Source organism: Numida meleagris, chromosome 1 (assembly GCF_002078875.1).
Source record: "Numida meleagris isolate 19003 breed g44 Domestic line chromosome 1, NumMel1.0, whole genome shotgun sequence".
NCBI lineage: Eukaryota > Metazoa > Chordata > Aves > Galliformes > Numididae > Numida > Numida meleagris.
Genome location: NC_034409.1, coordinates 62,934,429 through 62,957,554, shown reverse-complemented (window position 1 = coordinate 62,957,554; position 23,126 = coordinate 62,934,429). Strand labels below are relative to the sequence as shown.

At 43.7% G+C, this 23,126-nt stretch overlaps 1 protein-coding gene and 1 long non-coding RNA gene across 3 annotated transcripts; one reads left to right on the top strand and one right to left on the bottom strand.

Moving 5' to 3' along the window:
• On the bottom strand, nucleotides 1,451-6,705 carry LOC110395738. The gene is made up of 2 exons (XR_002436601.1): nucleotides 3,775-6,705; nucleotides 1,451-2,808 (listed from the first exon to the last, which is right to left on the bottom strand). It is a non-coding gene; the product is annotated as an uncharacterized LOC110395738 (long non-coding RNA).
• LOC110395690 (aldose reductase-like) lies at nucleotides 6,826-16,126 on the top strand. 2 transcript variants are annotated; one of them, XM_021390395.1, is made up of 10 exons: nucleotides 6,826-6,983; nucleotides 7,513-7,680; nucleotides 8,137-8,253; nucleotides 9,530-9,607; nucleotides 9,989-10,111; nucleotides 13,308-13,414; nucleotides 13,552-13,633; nucleotides 14,172-14,255; nucleotides 14,982-15,064; nucleotides 15,487-16,126. In XM_021390395.1, exons 1-10 carry the CDS (start codon nucleotides 6,918-6,920, stop codon nucleotides 15,527-15,529), a joined length of 951 nt encoding a protein of 316 aa, XP_021246070.1. In that variant the 5' UTR covers nucleotides 6,826-6,917; the 3' UTR covers nucleotides 15,530-16,126. The 2 variants fall into 2 exon arrangements, with proteins under 2 accessions (XP_021246070.1, XP_021246080.1); XM_021390405.1 differs by having other exon boundaries at nucleotides 6,957-7,095.

Below are 23,126 nucleotides of genomic sequence, written 5' to 3'. Positions count from 1 at the left end.
GAGAGTCTGTGGTGGGTGGGAGAGGAGAAGTGCACTTTGAAGCAGGGGACGCCCTGCTGGCACTGCCTGTCGCATCCACCGCTGGTGTGTTTCTTCTCTCTGCTTTTCGGTGGTTTGCCACATTTCAAGGGTCAATAAGTAATAATGCACTAGTTTAGGGAGTTTCTGAATCCTGCTTATGCGTTTATCTAGAATGGATGCCTGTGTGTGTGTGAGTGTGTGTATGTTGACTGGAATTCATGACCCTCTGTGCAGCTCTGAGTGCATGGTTTGCTTGTCTCTGCTCCTGAGACATCCTGTCTCTCAGATCCAAACATACCCTCACACAGCACCGCTCAGCTTTAGCCACACTCACCAAGGTAGGATGTTAGCCAGCTAAGGAAAGTAATGCCCCTAGTGATGTTCTAGCATGCTTGCCCACTAATATCAATTCTATCCGACATGCAACTCTATGAAGTTGCGCAACCATTGATTTTCTATTAGTCCAAAAGCATGGCTGTGAGCACTCTAAAAGCATGTGTTGTACAAATTTTAGTGATCATTCAAAGTCAATATGTCAGAATATACAAAAGTTGAAGATTTTCTCTAATCAGTTTCAGCTACTCACAAAATGGGACCCTCAAGGATTCTTTTCCAGGTTGCAGAAACTTAGGCCATGGGCCAAAGAGGTGTTCATTCTTTTTAAATGGGTTTAACAGTATTTCTTGTCATTATGCTATGTTTGCCTTGTATCTTTTCTTATGTTTAATGTGTTGTCAATCTAGGCCTTGATTGAGTTATAATGGTTATATTATTAATATGATTAGTGTTGTTATTTTATAGAATAGTAATAGTTTGGGGGGGGGGGGAAAGGGGGGAAATTGTTGCAGGATGAGGGTGGCTGTGGGTCACTCGAGCGACTGTACGAGCAGGGAAGTAGTGCAGAGTATATTGCTATGGGATAATACTGGATAAACAGTCAGCAGGGCCGGAGGGTCCTTGGAGAGAGAAGTAATCAAGTAAAGCAGGACAAAAAGAAGGAGACAAAAAGAAGGACAAAAGAATCAGGGAGTTAGCCGTAGGGCGCGGGGGTGGGTTGTTGTGCGGCTATGCCTGTTCAACAAGTTGTAATCGCCAATCGGGTCAGGGCTGGGGGCAACCCCACCAATGGTGGTTTGCCAAGTGTAACACTGTTTCTATATATGCTGTGAAGTACTGCAATAAACTGGAAGCCTGCATACGCATATTGAGATTGTCATGTTTCCCCGCACCGTGTAGCGTTCGGCTCCAAAGCACCTGGAAAGATCTGCGGCACTACTTAAGACTGAAGAGTAATGATATCTGAGCACAGAATCTGTCCTGAAAGAATGAGCTACATAATCCTTCTGTGGAGATAAAGACAATTATTAACTTCACTTTTAGAACATAACCCTTGAAATTCTTGAAGAATAAAGGGGAAAAATATCTGGACTTATAGATGCATAGTGGTTTTATTGCAGTCACATTCTTTACAGCCAAAACTGAACTATGCTTTGTGTCTGTATTCTCTAAAAAATAAAGAAGTTTGACTACTGATGGTGTGGAAGCTGTTGTCTAATGTGGAAAAATTGGTAAACCAATGCCATTGTGTTAAAAATGTCATCTGAACCTATTATGCATTTTAAACTGTCATAGGAGTACCAAGATCTTATCTTGATCAAGAGTTTAATACCTCAGTACAATAAACATTAGTTGATGGAACAATGCAGACAGCAGCAGTGACTGTGACATGGCTTAGTGTGGGCTGTGTATCAAGAACCAGGAGACTGAAACTGGTAGAAGGCTGTATGGTGTTACTGCTACAAACAGATTTAGTTAGCAGCTGGTGCTGGCATTTGGCTGCGGTAACAGAGATTGAGTGAAGGCAGCATTATGTAATACTGAATAGCAGTTCCACCTTGCACCCTCTACTTTAAATTGCTGATGCTGGGCTGCTGCCCAAAGCCTGATGCATTCAGCTGGAATAAGTGTCATGTTCCTCTCCAGGCTGTGCTAGCACAATAACTGGGACAGGACTGATTTAACTAGGTTTGTGTATGAGTAAAGCCTTTCGCTGGTGGAGGGGAATGCAGAGAAGGAGGCTGTGTCATTGAGCAGTGCTAAGAGAGCTAGCAGGTGTTGCAACAACATGGTACTTCAAGGATCTGTGGTTGCAGTCTGCCTTGGGCTAATGGATTCAGGGCATACTGAGTACTACTTACTTGTCCTTTCCAGAGCCATCTGCACGTAATGGACATTAATTCCCCCTGGGATAATTCCCATCAAGAAAACTACATCGTGCTTTTTCCTACAGCCTCTGGAGGGCAGCCATCCCTCAGAGGAGACCTGCAGCAAGGGACACGGTGATCTCCTGCATGTTCTCCTTAGCTTCCGGATCAAGAGAAATGTGATTGCGATCCCCAAGTCTATCATGCCACAGCACATTGTGGAGAACTTTAAGGTGAGTGATTATGAGTGATCTGGCATCCTTCAACCTCCAGAACAAGCAGGGATCGTCTCTCAGCATTCCCAAACTCTCAGGGAGAAGGAGTGGCAGCTTCTCTTAAGTATCTCATACAGTTTGATGCAGAAAACTTATTTTGATAGAAGATATTAATTCCTTCCTTTCCAGGGGCAAAACTCACAGAACAGTGCAGAATACTGAAGATGGTCTTGTCCTGTCTTCTTCTGGAGCTTGGTCTAATATTCTTCCTATCAATTTACCTAGCTTTCTTGCTGCTCCTGCTATAAATGAAATCACAGGATACGTGTTCAGGGATTGTTTGTTGTTGTTGTTCCTGGAGTTTTTTGCTTGAAAGAAGGACATGGTATTTGTTATAAAAACAAATTATGAGCTGTAAAGAAATCCCTGGCCTTGTATGGAATTACTAAGGAAAAAACATGGAGAGACTTTGAAACACAGTCAGATTTGTACTCAGTCTTGTATTTAGCACAACAGGCTAAAGAAGATGAAAGCAAAGACCAAATTCCTGAGGATAAGGGAGACAACCAGGAATTTCACTACTTCAAAACTGAACGCTAAAAAGGTGTTTTCTTTGTTTTCATTTGCTTTTATTTGTATTGTCTGTCTCCCCATCTCTCACATTGCATTTATCCCTCTCTTATATTTTCCTTATGCAGAAATCAAGGATGTATGCTGAGCAGCAGGCTAGTCAGACTTTCTTCTACGTGCATATAGGTGTAAATACACGAGTAGTGATCATGATGCTTGTGAGATACAGTTACTTCAACAGTTGCTTCAGATGACTGCTATTAAGCAGACTGGAATTCCACCCTCCCGTCCCACTGCCCTTCAGGCGCACTGGGCCCGCCCTTCCCCTTGAGGAGCGCGCTTCCCGCCGCGGGCAGCAGAGGGCGGCCGTCCCTCACAGGAGCCGCCCCTGCCCGCCCAGCTCCCGCCGCCTCTTCGGCCTCGGGGCACGGCGTCCGTGCAGGCAGCCGCCGTCGCCCTCCTTCCTTTCACTGAGAGATATACCATCCCACATCCTATAACAACATTAACTGAGCTCAGCCCCTTCCCCTGTGCTAGATCTGTGGTGGGTTTTCTGCCCCACTCCAGCATAAGCTCCCTGTTCCTACAGTAACATCCATAAATCCCAGCGCAACAGGTGGGAGCTGGAGCACTTCCATCCCCTTGGAATGCCAGCCGCACCACTGGCACCCCAGCACCATCCTTGGTCATGCTGCCAGCCTCACGCTGCCCTCTGGCATGCTCCCCTCAGCACAAACGCGTGTCCTTACCCTCCTCCAACTTACCAGGCAGTACCAGAGGGGAGTCAGCCATCAGAGTTTCTGAGCCATGGCCTCAGTTATTGTAATTTTTCAGGGTCCTTTCCCCCGGCTTGTGAACACAATCCAGTGGTCCAAGCAACTGCAATTATTTCCTTCTTCCTCCCAGTCCTTCTGTGGGCATATCTCACCTGTGGGATGAGCAGGATCAGTGCTCCACATAGCTCTTCATGGGTCCCAAGCCTTCTTCTCGTGTGCAGGGCAGTGCTTGCAAGCAGTAGAGCCCTAACTTCCCAGAGTTCTGCTCACTTCTCCCATAGCAAAAGCCATACTCCATGTGCGCCGGCTTTTCCCAGCACAGCCATGCTGCCAGTGTCCAGCAGTTCTGTAATTTCACTGTGGGCAAAGAACTGCTGGCAGCGCACTCGCTCACTGGGCACACACGCACTCATCTCCACAGGTCTACATAATGATTGCAGCTGGGGATGCCTGAAAAAGCTTTGCTTTTACTTCACCACAAGACCTGTTTCTCCCCCAGGGTGTTGCAGCCCTGCCCTGAGTTGGTCACTCAGCTGGCTGATGCATAGCCTCCAAACCGGCCAGCTCAGCACTAACTGCCTGCTTCTGACCAACTGCCTCCCCTTCACTCTGAACATTTGTTAATGCCTGTTTTCCCAGTGGTGTCCCCAGGTCCCTCCTTTCTCTGACTTTTCACAGCATCTGTACTTCACCCAACCACCTTCACACACCACCCTGTATTCCCAGGACTGGGATCATGGCTCCCTTCAGAGCCCTGGAGTCTCTCCATTACTCCTGTCTGGGAGACAACAGCACCGAGCACTGCACATGCCCTCCAACAGCAACCACCCCTGGCAGAACAGTCTTATCTCAGGGAAATCTTAAACTCACTTATTGCCAATTATACAAACTTCTGATTACTGCTAAGGAGGGTGAAGAACACCAAAAGAAGAACACAAACGGTCCGTACATTCCTTTCCTTCCCTTTCCCCATCCTCTCAGCCAAACACCTACACTCTCCTGCCTTAAGTCTCTGCTTTCCCAATGTACGACACAAGCTACCTCAACCCCCCTGTCTCTCTCATGAGGTAAGGGCAACTTGTGGGCCAGAGGATAGCTGCCTGAGGCCTCTGGTCCATCACCCATCCTTCATGCCATGCCTCAGCACCCCTGATCCAGCACGACCAGGCTGCTGTCCCCTCAGCACTGAGCCCCTCCAATGTGAGGGGACATCCCCACCAAGGCACAACATGGCAGGTGACATCAGCCCACCCTGCTGGCTGGATCTCCAGCATGCCAAAGGTATTAGAGCTGGACTGAACTGGTTCTGAGCAGCCCAGGGCAGCTCACAGCCTCATCCCACCCTGTGCCCGCAGCATTTCCTCAGCATTTGGCTGGTAACTCACATCTCCTTCAACCACATGCAACACCTGGGGTTAACAGGTGAGACAGAAAACAAAAAGCCTCATTAACTCTGAGGAAACAGGAGAGCAACAGCAACATGCTCCTGGCTCAGAGTCAACTCAGTGTCAGGAAGAGGCCGAGGTCTTTTACAGCTAGGTTCAGCTGAGACCCACAGATCTACACCCCACCTTAACAACACCTGGAGTTGAACTGAACCACCCCACAAGATAAACATAAAATGGCTCCAAGCAAGAAAGAAATTCCCACAGCTATCAGTAAGTTCACTTTTGCTGTGATTCCAGCCTGCAGCCCACACGCTGTCACCTCAGAACACTGGGTTCAGCTGCGTTTGTGTCACCAACACCCACAGCTGCAGACCCTTAAGGACCAGCTGAGGGGATTGTACCTTGTGAGTCTCTCACCCCTTTACTTTTCCTCTGGTCAGTGCCAGTTAAGGCCATCTCCACAAGGACAGACCCACTGCTGTTACTTTGGACCCAGCTCTTAGCAGATACCAAACACTGCAGTTCTCTAAAGTCACTATCTGTGGTGAAATTACAGTCACTAAACACAAAGTCAGCCAAACAGACTGAAAAACTCACAGATACTACACATCCTGTTTCAGTGAGAAACTGCACAGAGCAGGAGAAAATAAAAGCCCTTCCTCCCACACACAGTCCCGCATCTGCAGCGCTCACTGTGAAGAAACAACCTGGCACATCACCAAGGACAGCCTGCAAGATTTGCCCATGACACAGGGCTGTACTTCTTCTTCCCAAGGCCTCGCCACCATGTGACAGTCTGGGGGAGAAGCAAGCAGCTAGGATGGGGGTAGAGCTGTCCATTGGGAGAACCAAGAGCAGAGCAAAATGCAGAACCTCTGCATGAAGTCTTGTGAGAGACAACATCCCTCCTTCCAGAAGTCACCAGGGAAAAACAAACCGAACGGTGAATGATAAGCACACAGTTATGTAAGTGCTCCGCGATCCAAAGGAAAACACATCACATCCTGCCGGGGACAGCTGACACAAACCAGGAGGTACATTAAAGAGAAAAACCAATTACCTTAGCTCACCTTTAGTTAAATGGAGCAAAAAAATGTGGAGCTGCGGGAGAGGCACCCGAAGCCGTGCTCCACGTGTGAGCAAACAGCGCAGCCCCATGCACGGGGTTGGTTTTTTCCACTGTGCTGCAGCATTCACCAGAGCTGCACACGCTGGCCTGCCCCATTTCATCACCCATTTCTGAGCCACAGCACAGGCCACCCAGTGCGGATCGTTATAAAGGCATGCTTTATTCTGAAGTGCCTCCAGCACCTCCCTAAAGACAGCGAGGCCACGTGGTTATTATATCACCCAACACACACGCACCAAAAAAAAAAAAAAAAAAAAAAAAAAAAAAAAAAAAAAAAAAAAAAAAAAAAAAAAACCAACCCACGCTGTTCCTCTTCTGAAGCTTTCGAAATGTATTTTAAAAATAAATAAATAAACCTTCTCAACATCCAGAACAAAACTGCCGTTGCTCTTAAACTGTTTTTTCCTGAACTGCCCCCGAGCATCAGCTCTTCCCCCAGATGGAAGCTGCGAAGCTCCGAGCCCAGCCCAGTACACACAGCCACATTCAGCCCGCGGTTGGACGCAGCCCGAGACCCAGAGGAACAACGCAGGCACCGCCTCCACACCGGGGCGGGGCCAGGCCGTTCTTAAAGGGGCTCAGTGGGCGGCTCCCTCATAGCGGTGCGTGAGGCCATGGCGACCTATGTGCAGCTGAACACCGGGGCTAAGATGCCCATCCTGGGGCTGGGCACCTGGAAGGTAACGGGCTGAGAGACAGCGGGCTGAGGCCGGCTCTTCGCGCGTGGCTCTGCCGCCCTTGGTGGGATGTGGGGGGCCCCGACGCTTCGCTCTCGGCCCTGGGCTCTGGGCGGTGAGTGCGAGCGGGGCAGTGCGGGCCGGCCGGGTGGGGCTGGTGTCGGAGCTCGGCTCGGCTTGGTGGGGCTGGGGCCCTCCCGGCCGGCAGCTGCTGGGGCTTCTCCTTTTAGCAGTGGTGGAGGGGAAGGGAGGAGGCCTCGGTCCGACTCTGCGGGGCCCTGCGCGGGAGCCGTGCGAGGCTGAACAGCTGGGGGCTGGCTCCGACCATGGGAGCCTCTGCTGGAGACGTGTACGGAGTGAAGAATGCTGCAGGGAGAACTGCTTTGTTTGCTTACTTCTCGTTTTGCTTATTTTAGTTGAGGGTTGGTTTTGGTGGTGTGGCCTTCTTGGGTTTTGTCTTACTGGGAAAAGATCTTCAGGATGTTTTGATGAGCATTCTTTAGACGTTTCTTTCTTCCGTTTTTTTTTCCAGTCCCCACCAGGACAAGTAACAGCTGCAGTGATGGCTGCGATTGATGCTGGCTACCGCCACTTTGACTGTGCCTATGTGTACCAGAATGAGAATGAAGTTGGGGAAGGGATCCAGAAGAAAATCAAGGAAGGCGTTGTAAAACGAGAGGACCTCTTTGTAGTCAGTAAGGTGAGGATCTGGTACGGCGCAGTCCATGTGGAGATCTGCTTTTTTCAGGAACCTCCTGGTTCTGAGCTTCTTCCTTTACGTTATTCCACATGGAAAATCAAGCAGAATTTTTGCTTGTGGAACGGGTGATGCTTTAAACATCTCTGGCATTAAGTTATGCAGCCCAGTTTTATACAGAATCTGAACTTGTAGTAGGTTTTTAAATGTCTTAATTGATGCCTCCTGTCTACTTCCGCTGTCTGGCATAAACTCATCCAGTTCTGCATGCTGCCACAGCACCTCTTGTCCTCAGCATCATGGGCTGTTCCTGCTCTCAGAGCAAACCCCATCTGAAGACCAATAACATGACCTAATTCCATATCAATTTCCAAAGGAGGCCTCTCTCTAAATAGGATAGAATTGCTCCATGCGCATTAATCCAGGAGGTCACGATGTGGTTTGGCTTTTTGTCTCCAGCTGTGGTGTACATTTCATGAAAAATCTTTGGTGAAAGGAGCCTGCCAGAAGACTCTTGCCAGCCTGAAACTGGATTATCTGGATCTCTACCTCATCCACTGGCCTGTTGGATTTAAGGTATGGTAAGAGCAGTGCCCTTGGCATTGTTTGTTGCACCTGGCAGCTTTGAAGAGCTATACAGTTTTACAGCTCAATAGCTGCTCAGTAATCGTGTGCTTGTTGTGTATTGGCACTGCTCTGGTGTTTGTCTCTCCTCTGGACAGGAGAGCCAGGATGTTGATTCGTACCCCTGAGAATCTTGCTTGTACAGCATCCTCTGCTGTTTTGATTCTACAGCAGAACAGTCAAAAGAACTGTCAAAAGGCAGGTAACAGTCAAAAGAAAGGCATTATAACTTGGGTGTTGTCTTCTGCAAATCGAAAGTACATTCAACAGGCAAAGATTTGGTTCCTCCTTTGTGGGTGAGAGGGCTGTAATTTGCTGTCTGACAGAAATTCTTTCCTCTGCATGTTACAGATTTGCAGAGCAGGGGGGAAAAAAATGCTTCTTTTTCTCCTTCATTAATGAGCCTTTAATACTATAGAGTTGGAGCTGACTTTTGCTGTAGGAGCCTTAGTGTTCTACAGAGCTGGTATTTTAAAAGGTGAAGCTTGTTAATTCTTAAGTTTTACTGACTACACAGAAAGGAATTGATGTCTCAGTCTGAAAATTCTTAAGTTACAGCGTAATAAAAATCTCCATCTTAACTGTTGTTTCCGAGATCCATGCTTCAAAAAGCAGTTTATATATTTGAAATTACTTTTATATGGGCAGTAATAGTGGAGTGAAAATGTGTTGTGGTTTTCAACAGAAAACACCTGGTTCTGAACCAAGCTCATACTTAGCATCTTGTCCGAACTGGTACATAGGAGGTTTCAACATTCCATTTGCCAGCGACTTAATTAACAAGCCTCCATGTGAAAGACCTGTCAGCAGATTGGGTCCGTATGGAAAGACTATGTTCCCAGGTCCTAGGTAGATCCTTATTAAATATTTTAATAAAACACTTCATTATGCTCACGTAAGAACTGTGTGTTCTTTTTTAGCACAGGAAGTAAACTTGTAAATTCACTTGTAAATTCTACAAGTGTAGCGTTGTTTTTTATACTTATTTTGGTGAGCCACAGGACATTGCTATGCAGTAGAGGGCCAGTGCTTTATTTAGATGGTTGCTGGCAAAAATTTCACAAACCCAAGTGAAAAGAAAATAAGACTGAAGAATGTAAATTGATGTGCTTATTATCTAATAAGCATATAGATAAGTAGTATTTGCAGTAGAACAGTTTGTGATATGGTCTTCAGCTGCTGTTAATATTCCTAGCAGAGAATGTTTCAATCATTTTCTCTTTGACAGGCAGGAGAGGACCTGTTTCCCACAGATGACAAAGGCATGTCGATACCTGGCAACACGGATCTTCTTCAAACATGGGAGGTAAGTTTAGCCACAGTGACAGCTATGCCTTCTGTCCTCAGCAGTCTCCTCCATGTTGTCATTAACTTCAGTGCTCTGAACTGTTTTGTGTTTTCAGAACTACTTGGAAGGCCTCACTGGTACCATAGTGCATTGTGAAGTGCTACTTTCCACTTCATCTTAGTATGAACTTATGCAGTCCTAAAGGATGCATCTTTGGGTTTTGGCGAGATGGGAGATATGGTACAAATATACTAGTGCTTTGTTTCTCCCTCAGACATGAACCCTGCAAATCTAAACACTTTGTGCTTCTCATGAAGGAAATAAGCCATGTCAGGAAGAGTGTCTTCTTTAGACCCTGTCATGCATACTGGGTGCTGACTTTGCTCTTCTTGCCACTAGGCCATGGAAGAGCTGGTGGATGCTGGCCTGGTAAAAGCTGTTGGAATTTCCAACTTTAACCATGAGCAGATTGAAAGAATCTTGAACAAGCCAGGACTGAAATACAAGCCTGCAAACAACCAGGTAAGCTGATAAGTGAACCTGGGTGAATGTTCTAGGTTTTTTTTATTTTGTTTGGGTTTTTTCCCCTCAGTGATTGCTAAGATCATTTTATAGGATAAGGCTGGAGTTTTTGCACTACTAGTTGGGAATCTGGCAAGGCGCAGCTCCAGCATATCTTTGTTTTGGAGCAGAGAGAAAAGTCAGGTGAGCCTTAAAACTTCCTTTCAGTACAGCAAAACTCTGTATGCATACAAGAACTTGATAGAGAACTAGATAGCTGTTTTTGTGGATTTTTTTTCCCCCCTCCAGCTCCTCTGCAGAGGAGTCAGTTCCTTTAATTGATGACTTAAGCCTGAAGGAACTGATCTGGAACATGCTTTGTTGACTGTTCACGAACAGTCTCTGTGCAGTGTGTTCTGCTGCTTGACTGTCCTTTCTAGCGTGGGCAGTATCTAGTCTCTACCTGTCTTGTTTCAGCTTATGCCTGCTGTCTCTTGTCCTTCTACCATGCGCCACTGAAGAGCTTGGCTTTACTTTTGATGACCTTCTTTATTGGAAAGCTATTACTAGGAGCCCTGGGGCCTTTCCTTCCTCAGGCTGAACAAGCCTAGCTCCCTCTGCCTGCCCTAGTACTGGACATGCTCCAGTCCCCACCCATCCTGGTGTCCCTCTGCTGAAATGCCAGTCTGTCAGTCTTTCCTCTACTTAAAGAACTGGGAAGGGAGAAAATCGGATGCTGTATTTTAAAGGGTGGTCTGACACCCCTTGAGTAGAGAGGGATGATCAATTCCCACAACTTGCTGGCCATGTTCTTGCTGACTGGGATTGCTACTGGCTAATGTTCAGTTTGGCCTGCTGTGCCTCCCAGCTGTTTTCTAGTAGAGCTGGCATTCAGGCTCCGGCCTGTGTCACTGCTCGGGGCTCTTCCTTCAAGGGTGCAGAGCTTTGCATGCAGCTCTCTTGAGTTTCGTAAGGTTTGTTAGGGTTTGTTGAACCTTTTTCCTGCTGCATGAGTAGGTCCCTCTGAAGTAGCAGCCAAGCCTGGAGTAGTTTGTCTGGTCCTGTATTTCTCCCTCAGTTTGAATCACTTCAAAATTGACAAGATTTCTGCCTTTCACAAGTTGTTGAAGAGGACAGGTTCCAGATCCCTGTGGAATCTATCTAGACCTGTCATGAATTGCCATGGTACTTGAAGGGCTACAATCTGTTTTTGAAACTGGATTACAAGAACTTGTTAATTTATTGTGATAGCTTGAGTGTATGTCCTTAAAAAGGACTTCAACACTTTTTTTTGGAAAGCTAACAGGAGCATTCTCTGGAATTCTATTCAATATCAAACCTTCTGACAAGCATAGAATCCATAATTCTGCACAGAGTGTTTTCATAATCAATCTCACTCCTACTCTTAGGATACTTAGAAGTTTTATGATACCTTTCAACACCTACCACATCTCGCTGCCAAGAAAGCTTTCACTGTTGTTAATGATTACCCCTCTATTTCTATAGAGAATGCTGACCTTATGTCGCATTACAAGTTTACTTAAGCTCTTTGATTACTGTAATCAAGTTAAACTCAGAGCAATAGGTCTTGGTCTCTGTCCTGCAAAACTTACCACTTCAGAGGTGCTTGCAGACCTAGGAGTTTGTCTGTCATTGACTCTCACCAATTAGCTTAATGTAAGATTGTAGTGCTTCTTGGAAACATTTGCCAGCGTTCCTTGTGTAGTCCAGTAATCCCGTGTGTTGATGTTCCTGTGCTTAATTATGAATGCAGTTAGTATGCATATTGGTTTCATTCATGGTGAGATATTAATTTGGAAAGGTAGTAATTCCACTGTCATAATACTAGTAGTTAGTTCCTAAAGGAAAACTGACTCTTTGATATTTCATTGTTGTCACAGAGTGGGTTGCAATATCTTATAAATTAAAATATCTTATTTTAATTAAAAGTATATCAGAGGCTTTTCACCACAGTCTAGATGTAACATGTGTAATGCAGCTCAGGAGTCTTGCAACTGGAAGTTCTAGTGGGCACGTAGGGATGACTTTACCTCATTCATATGCACTGAAGTCTGTCTGTTCAGTAGTGGAGAACATTCACAATTTGACTAAATGCTGTTACTCTGAGAAGCTGCTGAAGCCAAACTAATATGCATAATCTACCCTGAAAACTGAGTTAGATCCTGTTGTGTTTAATATTCCACCATGCTTCAGAAGAGAAGTAGCCATGCAGGCTTCTCATATCAGCAGGCAGCCAGAACTACAAATAAAGCACTCGAGGCTGTAATCGGATCCCATGACTTACGCTGTTGCTCTGCCTGCCAGTAGCACAAGGTTCCGGGGACTGTATTCTGAAATGAAGCAGCAGCTACCTTGAAGGCTTGAATGACAGCGTAGTCAAAAGGTTCTCTTTTAGCAGGCTGAAGAGTAGTGCTGTCTGGTATGTGACTATCCCACAAATCCATCTATGAAAAGTATCAAAATCTCATGTTCATTCACTGCCTCCAGACAACTCAAATAACGTCTTTTCTATACTGCATATCAATGCATTAACCTGCCGGAATACAGATCTGCTTGTTAAGGACTCTGTATCTTGTTGTATTGATAGCCTTCTGGAAACTAATGAAAAGCATACGTGCATTTATAGTAATTCTATAATGGGAAGTAATTTGAGGTTCTAGGATCTGTAGCAATTAATAGCCACTCAATATTTGCAGGCTGGAAGTATTCAGCATGAGTATTGACGTGAAGCTGATTTTAAGAAAAAAGGAATGAAACAATACCAGTGTTGAGGCTAGTGTAGTAGGTGTAAAAAGCATAATGATTTTACGGCATAATGATTTTACAACATAATTCAGTAGGGAAGAGAACTTTGTACTCTGTATTGGTCTGCTCTCCATTCTTATGACTTTACAGTTGTTTATATGTGCATCTCATTGAACTGTTCCACTTAAGCAATTTTAAATATGATCCTGTACATTAGGGACAGTATAGATTAGGAAAGTTTTAAGTGTTACTGTCCTTGGACCCCTGCACTTGCGAGGAGACCTGCTACAAAGAGCAGAAAGGGAGTGGGGATGTAGAGAAAACAAATGCTGCATACTATCACGTAGGCTATAAATTAGGACAAAAAACCAAACTGCCTTTGGATTAAAAACCAATAAATGGAACATGAAAGTAGTTCTGCTGCTATCATTCTCTGCACACTTGTTTCCAGGTTGAATGTCATCCATACCTGACCCAGGAGAAGCTGATCAACTACTGTCAATCCAAAGGGATCTCTGTGACAGCATACAGCCCCCTTGGCTCTCCTGATAGGCCATGGTAAGACCAATTTGCAAGGGAGTTCGTATGGGTAATGCTAACAGCATTGAGATTACAAGTTATTCCATTGAGCATTCATCAAGATACAGATAACTGTTGGTAGGCTGGCTCTTCCTGATCTTCTGTTCTTTGTGTAGGGCTAAGCCAGAGGACCCTTCACTTCTGGATGACCCCAAGATTAAAGAGATTGCAGCAAAGCACAACAAAACAGCAGCACAGGTAAGTGGGTGCTGAACAGTGGGTACTGTTTCCTGTAACACAGCTTGTGTTGTTATTATTTAGAACAACTAATGACGCGAAAGATGTAAAGGACAGCCTGGTCTTTCATTCCCTTTGAGCTGCTGCAGTCACATGAAGTAGCAATGCAGCTTGTTTATTGTAAAGTCTGCAATGTATTCTCAAAAAGGTTCTCTGACCATCAATAAGAAATGCTTTCTTGACCCACCTTCAGATGTTTCAGTCTACCCATCTGAAGTTGCTGCAGCAAAACGAACACTTGTGTAGACTACTAAAAGCCTAGATAGGAAAGAAGCTATCTGGGTTCCACAAAAACCAGATGAAAAAGGAGAAGAACACCGCTCTTTGATTGTACTTAAGCAGAACTTCCTCAAAATACAGGTGTGATGTGAACTGTAGCTCTGCTGTGGTTGGTTAGTCCTGCTCAATTGTACTGTTAACAGCAAACGGCTGTTGGAATACGTTCTACATTTTACAGAGCAAGAGCTGTTCTCTCTGATGCAGTGATATGCTCCTGCAGGTTCTCATTCGATTCCATATCCAGAGAAATGTGATTGTGATCCCCAAGTCTGTCACACCACAGCGCATTGTGGAGAACTTCAAGGTGGGTGATTACGAGTGAGCTGGCATCAATTCCCCCTGCAGAGCAAGCAGGGATCCTTTCTCAGCCTTCCCAAGTCCTTCTCAGATGAGAGCACAGGGTTTTTTCACTCCGTTTACCTATACTGAGGTCTGCAGTTGGAGGAGAGATGAACACACTGTTTCCAAGATAACTGCTGAAAGTCTTAAGTCACCTTGTATGGTGTCTCCTATTCTGCAGATTGCAGATGAATTGGCACACAGAGTTTTATAGGCACTGTGTGTAGTAGCACACCACAAAAGGCTAATGTAGAGCAAACACTTAACACTATTTATGAACACAAGGGCTTGTTTTAAGTGATCCTTGACTGAAAGCAGTCATCAGAATTCCACAAGACACTTGATTGCATTAAGTGGAATATTGAAGCCTTGTGGTTGTTCCTTTGGAATGGGACCAGAGGATGCATCTTCAACAAACAGAGGATGGAGGCATTCTGTAACACTGAAGTGCTCACTGAAGTTCTTGGAGTAGCTGGCATGTCAACCTCAACTTCTGGCTTTTTTATTCCCTCCACAACTGAAGTCTTGGAAATTCAGAGATGCCTTTTTTCTTTTCCTTCCTTTATGAAGGATGCAGGCATTACTTCTAACCAGCATGCCTCCAGTGTGCACTTGTCTTTTAGTTTTGTGCATCTTGCTTATGGTCTTTGATTTGTCCAGAGGGGTGATTTCCACCTGTTTCTCTTGTTAGGTGTTTGACTTTGAACTGACTAAAGAAGAGATGGCAACTATCCTCAGCTTTAATAGAAACTGGAGAGCTTGTGCAATGAGCATGTAAGTGCCAGCAGTTTTCACGCTGTTAACCTCTCATAATTTTGTTCAATTTTCAGAGCGCTCATCCTCAAAACAATTTTTTCACAGTAAAATGTTAGATTTTCACATTATGAACCAAACTGTGATGTGCCAGATACTAAATACTGTAAGGTTGCAAAGAGGTCTTCCAGGAAGTAAACAGTTAACACTACAGAGTGCTTAGGTCCTGCAGCATGTTGGAATATTAAATGCAGCCTGATGTGCTTGGAGCCAGGAAGAATCTTGCTGTTTACAAATGCTGCATATCACCATGGAAAACAGAAGTCTGCTACAAATTGACTCCGCTTTAATATAGTTCACCTGCTCCTCTGATGGTTCTTTGCAGTGGTTACAGCTGCAGCTTTCAGCCACTAGACTAATCTTCCCTCTTTGGTTTCTTTTAGGTCCCAAAATCATAAGGAGTACCCTTTTAATGCAGAGTACTGAAGATGGTTTCTTGCCCTTCTCCAGATTTCTCAGATATGCTTCTGCTGTTGCCTATGAGTTGTCTATATAGCACTCTCACTGCATCAGCCTCCCTGCTCTTCTTTTTTTTTTTTTTTTCCCCCACAAAGACACAGTGTATCTACCCAGTGACTATTTTGTTGTTTTTTGTTGTTGTTTTGTTTTGGAAGAAGGAAATGCTAAAGCGTTTCTGAAGAGCATGCTATGTGGACTGTGGTAGAGTGGTCTTTGCCAAATTGTGCGTTGGAATTGGTAAGCAGAAAACACTGAGAAAAGCGACTGGTAGTTCAACCTTTATTTTGGAGTACTGTGAATCGGAGCTAGTGCCTATTGTCAGGAAGGACCAGAATATGACAGGCTTTGCATAATTGAGTTGAGGTCAGATATTTTCTAATAACTTCTGGGTTTGGTTTTGGTTTTTTTTGTGGCGCTCTGTGCTCCTTTCTAATGGGAAGTACCAATTGATTTCTAAGTATAGCAGTTGCTACGTAAGTAGCTCTTTGAGAAGTGTAAAGGTCCTGTTTTCTTGGTGACATAAAAGCTGTTTTGCTTATAATAAAATATAGTTTCATTACTGTGTGTACTGAGATCATTATTTCAGCAATGCTGTAATGGTAGTGATGCTAAAGTAGGTGCATTATGTTAACTGTCTTTGGAGATTACACAAATGCAAGAAAAACTACCAAGAAATCATTGCAACTGGTGTTAGCAGATTGCAGATAAGTTATCTACTGTTCCATGCTACTGCATATGTGGAACATGTGTTAGGAACCCATGGCCATGGGTCTGTACTGTAGTGTAAACTTGACCATTGAATAGCCTACTTAAACTTTTTAAAATACAGTTGTTCTGATATGTCTGATAGACTGATTTAAGCATTAGTGTTTTAACTTTGTTTCACTGAAGTGGTAGTATATTTTGGCTAGTAGAAAACTCATTCCTCTAACAACATCAAGCCCAGACAGAATTCTGTGGGTTTTTAAGTAAACTGTATAAAACATGTGTCTTCCAGGTCAGTAGCACATGATGCAGGAAAGATTTGGAATTGCTGCTTGTATGAGCATAGGAATAACGCAGCGTGTTTCCAAGAAACTCCTGCACCATTAACTGGTAGATCAGAAGCTACCACTCTGTTTTGGGAGGACAGGAAAGTAAGCTTATACCCACATCTTGATAGATGAGGTATTTATCTCTAGTTCTATTTACAGTTTTCCCAATATATGCCAGTACTTATGTTGAAGTTGTTGCCTTCTGAGGCTGCTTGAAGCTATTCATCCAAATGCATTTTGTGGTTGTAAAACAGTGGCTAGTGTTGGGGTGATTTTCTTGGGTGTTCTCAAACTTGTCTGAGATCTGAGTTGATTTAGTGTGAACCCTCCTCTGAAGGTGGCTGTGTTGTCCTTGAAGGCAGGTTCTTTCTGAGTAGATGAAAGAAGGGAGATAACAACAGAATTGTTAATACATAACCAACCCTAAGCAATAAGCTTAAGATATGCTATGAAGTTATGGAATTGGAATCTCAGCTACCTCAAAAGTTACAGTAATGAAACATTAGGGGAAGCACAGTGAATGCGGTTGTTCTCTAAGTATTTACAAAGTAGGTGGTTTATTTTTCGGTTCTGATAAAAAGGTACTAAGGTTTCATACTAAGCTAAAATTTAGTCTTTCTGATTAATACTCCCTATTCTACTGAAAGGGGAAAATACACTTTATTGTAATGCTGTTTTCAGATCTTCCCATTATTCCCAAAGCCAGACTGTGCAATGCGTTCTTTTCAGAATAATTTACAGCAGGCTCAAGAGACAAGACTGAATTGCCTTACAGCACAACAGGGAGGGAGGGGAGAATCAGTGACTGACTCTAAGCAATATTCTTCTCTAGTGCTGATTCTTCTAAAATAAATTGATTGTAATCACCGAATTCTGGGTTCAAAGGGAAATAAATAAATAAAAAATTAGCTCTGAAAGTGGTTCTGTCTATCTGTAATGCAATAATGAAAAGTCCAGAGGCATCTAGGAAAAGCAGAACAGCTAATGTTCTTAGGCTAATCTGAGCTGTGACAGAAAACAGTTTGGGGCAATGTTGACTTGCTTGGAAATAAAATCTTTGCGCCGAGTGTTCTAGCAAGAAGTTACACTGGGGATGAGGGATTCAGAAATAGTACATCAGGCTCTGTTTATTTCCTCTGTTTTTATTTCACTCAAACTTTATGAAAGTGTGTGCCTGAAATTTTCCATTCTCCGAGTAGGAATTTTACTGGAGAAGACTCTTGGACAGACTGCTTCACAGCAGAAGGAAGAGTAGCAAGCCCTCTGACTGGAGGGGCATTGTAACAGACATGCTCTGTGTTTTGCTGGATGACTTAAGGGGAAGGAATTTGGAAAGAGTCATTCTGGGACACAGTGCAGCACTTAACTGACAGAAGGCTTGGATGCTTGGTGAGATGTGTGAGTGGAAATAGAGGTGAAAGAAGCACCTGAGGGAAGGGACAGTGACGCCTAACTTTGAACACAAAGCAAAGCTTTCTCCTCAGACGATGAGGATTGGAAAGAGTGAGTGGTAGAAAGCCTCATCAATTATACCGATTTTTCTTCAGTTGCTTCTTTGAGGCCTCATATAATCAAACAAGGCTTGGGTAGGGGGAGAGCCAGTCTTCTAGACTACAACAGAGTCTTCATTATAATATAAGCTGATCTAGGGATTGTAGGGGGTAAACCAGCAATTTATTTTTACTGTAACAAGTATACCGGGACACAAAATTCCTTTTATCTCCTAAAAGGTAAAGTGAAATGATCAAAGAATTAGATATCCGGAGCCTAGCATTCCTGCTAACTGAGTTCTTCCTGCTACAACTGTTCACAGCATTTGTTTTTCTGTTGTGACTTGACAGATCTCTGGATTTCTGATCAAAGAAACTTGTAAGGACAAATATAATTTTGTAGCTCTTCCAATGCTGTGTTTTTGTTTTCTCAGCTTCAGAACATGCGGCTCAACTCCACCTTGTTGGCATTTTTAACCAGACTTTCTCAGGACATTGCTGCAGCAGCTACCCTAGTGTGATACTGCAGCACCCCTAGGGAAGAGAGACCAGCCCGCAGCAAAGATTAACAGCTGGAAACGAGCACAATCCAAGAGCCTATAAAGTCAGCGCTTACTCTCAAACCTTCCATTTTTCAGCTGTCCTCTCACTGCTTAAAATGATAGTAGATTAGGAAGTATTTTTTTTGTTAAGGGAAAATGCATCTGAGAGAACAGGTGCATTTCCATAGTAGTGAAGAACCTTGAACTGCTTTATCTGGGAAATAGGTCCTTCCCCAAGGAATTTTTGTGTAGCAGAGGAGAACACAAGAAGCTGCTTTCAGTATGAGATTATTTGGAGATAAGACACCACTGGCAGTTCTGCAGGTACAATATGTTTCAGCTTGCCATTAATGTTCCTTTGGGTGAAAATGGCTTAACTTCTGATATTGGAATACAAGCAGACGAGCTGGCTGGCTGGAATAACTTTTGCTCTGTAACTTAGACTGTCTTTACTTCTGGGGAAGTGGGAGGGGGCTGTTCTTTTGAGCTCTTGAGGCTGACACAGGAGCATATTGTAATACTCATGCCAGATTGTGGAATCTGGGGCACAGGAAAAGAAAATCCTCTGTTGAACTGTAATCTGCATTCACTATGTTGAAAATACTATGATGAAACTCCTGCTTAATTTAGACACAGAACAGTTGACTTAGAGCAAATTTTAATCACTTAATCCTACAGGTTATTATCATTAAACTCCATCAGTAGCATTTCATCATGTACCAGACACACACCTGACCTTATCCTTGGTCACTTAGAAAGTACAGATCTGGGCCTTACTCTGGTGGTGCCTTTCTCGTTTAAGCTGAGAAGCAGCTCTTAAAACCTTTCATGCTTTCCAAGCTGCTCTGGACTCTGTAAAATTCTGGCATTGGTCCTTGCACTGGTGACTGATCAAATAGGGTCTTAGCCTACTTAATTACAGCTTGTAGGAATTATTCCCATGCCATGGATCATACTAGTCAGTCCTCTATTCCTCTTTGTAAGATAGAGGGTTGTATGAACTTTCTGTGTAGGGTTAAATGCAAAAAGTTTGTGTAGTAGAATAGATCTGTCTTTGTTTTCATTGTTTGCTTTTGAATGATATGGAGTTCAATGTGGGAAAGCTTGGAATTACAGTAGATAGAAAACCAGAGAAACAATGATGTAGCAAAGTGTCCCGAGTTTTACTACTTGTTTGTTATCTGTGTTACCATGTTTTCCCTCTGAATGGAATGGGAATAACACTTTGTTTTTTCACCCAGCCCCTTTGGAACTTTTAATCAAGGGCAAACTATACCAGAATGGATGAGCTTCACAATAAAAGCTCAAGTCATGGGACAACATGTTGTGATAGAAAGGCAAAATGTCAAGCTAAGGCATTTTCCATTTACAGTGTTCAGTCCCGTGGCGTGGATAATCTCACTGCTGACTAGGAAAGATGTATCTGCAGGATTGTCCTAAGCGCACTGTGACATTGCTGAGGGAGATTAAAAATGATTTGGTGGTAATGTAAGACTTCTGCTGTAGTTCCAATAGAAAGACAGTGATTATGCTGCTGAGGAAACTGGCACACAGGAAGAGAATTTGCTGGTCCTTTGAGAAGCTTGCATAAACGGGCTCTAAGGAGTTTAGCTGTGGCTCATGCTGGGAGAACACTCATTTTCTTTTCCTGAAGCATGTTGCAGTAGCTTCGCTCATGTCTCTTTCCTTTAAGAGATGGCCTTGGTATTTTCAGGTCTATGAGGTGCTGGAACTATGGCCTCTCCAGTATCTGCCTCTATCTGCCTATGTATCCATATTGCTTGGAGACTAATAATGAACAAGTGTTCCATAGGTCATTGGGAAGAGGCTGGAGATAGAATGCTGCCGCATGTATCTAAATAGCAGCATGCAGGTCAATTGGTTGCAAGCTCAGAAAGAGGAGTGGGTTAAATGCCCACCAGTGCACACTCTCTTGTTAACACAGACTTCAAAAGAATGTGAAGGTGGTAATGAAATGGCTTCCAGCACTTGTCAGTAAGTGGGAATATCTCTGTGCAGGATGCTCCCCTTACAACAAATGACACTTTTTGGTGAGGCTATGGAAGTATACTTCTAGAGCAGTTTATGGCAGGCTTTTGTAGGCTGCTGTGAGGCAGTACTAGTCTGCCAGAAAGACATGCTGTTAAGTCACATGGCTGCAGAACTAAAGATACTTTATTCTCTGTAACTGATATCACCCACATTTTTTTTTCTTTTTACCTCTGATAAGCTCTCTGCCGTTGGGGGGGGAAAAAAAAAATCTATTGTCTGTATAACAAATGAACAATTTCTGGCTTCCAGCTTGTTTTGAACTTTTTACTATTATGCAGCTGCTGTGATCATCTAGTCTGGCTTCATGCCTACCAGTGTCCATAAACATCCTGTAAATAACTTTGATTGCTGATTAAATTGGAATGTTCTTAGAAAATTCCTGTGAAGCAGGATAGGCCGCGCACTGCAGCATTGAGTGAGTATTGCTCCTGATGCTTCAGAACAGCTCAGGATCTGCTTGGGATCTTCTTGGCCAAGCCAGGCTGCAGTTTGAGTGCCTGGAAGTTCAACATCTTGCACATGGCTTGTTTTCTAACTGTGATTACAAGGATAGACTGTAACGTGACCTTTTCAATTTCATCTGCTGGGGAGGGGAAAAAAAAAATACCTGTTGCAGGCACCTTCCTGTCCACAGCACTGCATTATGACCATTTGGCATCAATGGCTGATATGAATTTCAGACCAATGCTTTCTTTAAAGAGTTGCTGTGTGAAATCCAATTTGATAGAATTGCTTTCCTGGTTCTAGGGCACCTGTTATTAAAGTATCTTAGAGAAGATTAACGTAGCTCAAAGATGTGTCATTTCCCTTAAAGGCTTAAAAACCTCAAGTTCAAAAGAAATCAATTGGCAAAGGATATCCATGAAATCTGTATCCTAGCCCTGAACCTTAATTGCATAATCATCCTTCCACTCTGCAGGCAGTGCTGGTCCACACTGTTCTTCTCCTGGACTGGAAGAACCCAAGGGTGTTATAGGAGTTTTGTGTGTTAGAACTCAAGAGCAAGAAGTCTTGATTAACAAACACTTTGTTAAAACTTGAGCAGGTGCATAGGCTGAAGCAACACTGACTTATTTTTTTCCCTATGGAAAGCAACATTCAGTAACAACCTTTGGGTCAGAACAGAAAGGGACCACTAGCCAGAGAGTGGTATAACAGTGAAAATGTACTCTTGGCCTCTAGAAATCTTCCCAACTTTTCTGCCAAATAAAATAATTCCTTTATTTCCTTTATCAAACTTTGGATTTGCTGCAAGAAGTTCACAGCCTTAACTGCAGCTATTCTACTGATAAAGGCAGTGTTTATATACTTCTGTAGATATGATAATCCAAACATACAAATCTCCTACCAGTTTGTTAGTGTTTAGCAGTTCATAAATGGGAAACTTCAGTAAGAAAGCAGCTCCAGAAATACAATTCAGTAGTGTCCTCTGAGGTGTTTTCAATCAATCACACAGCTATTACTGAACTTGGTGAGAATCTAAAACAGCATATTGTACTACCTCATAAAGGTCTTCTGATGTTGAATGGCTTGTCTTATATTAACAACTAAAAGTGTGTTTTAACCTGTTGTCTAAAAATATACCAGGAGACTATCTAAATTTCTGTAATACCTGCCATAATTTATGTTTATGACAAAGACTGTGTCATGGTTTTATGATTTTTGGTTGTTGGTACTCCACATCATAACATCATGTAGTGTATGTACCTGGTTCTCAGAAGAGAAGGACTACTACATTCCCCAGGGGACTTTGCTCCTCTGTTACGGTTTCCGGTCAGAGGGAAAGATAAAACTGTTCGCAGATCACAAGGCCTTGTTCTCTTTCTGCCCGTCTTTTGCCCTGGCAGCATCTCGCTCCCCAGTCATCTTATCATCGGTATTAGAGTAAGGCCTACCTTGATTTTTGGACATTCTCTCTCATTGTATTGGATTTATTAGCTTAAATTGTAATTATATTGTATTATAGTGTGTTGTTTTGCATTCCGATATCTTATTTAGTAAATTAGTTTGTTTCTCCTCAGATTGCTGCCGCTGTTTTTGCTCTCAGGCCCATCTCCTTACCTTTTTTCCCCTTTTCCCTTTCCCGGGGTGTGGGTCCATGGGTCCCCTGCCCCATTCATCACGGAATGGGGCCAAATGCCCGTAAACCGTTGACAGACTGCTTTTGGATGTCTCATGGATTCAGGATTATTCATTTATTTAACTCTCATTACTAAATGCTAATGTAATGAATAGAATTGTTTGAGTTGGGAGGGACCCTTAAAGGCCATCTGGTCTAAATCCCCTGCAGTGAACAGGGACACCCACAGGTAGGTCAGGTTGCTCACAGCCCTGTCCAGCCTGACCTTGAGTGTCCCCAGGGATGGGGCATCCACCACCTCTCTGGGCAACCTGTTAACCTCTTTTGTTACAACTAAGAATACTTACAAGATCAAAGAAAAGATCC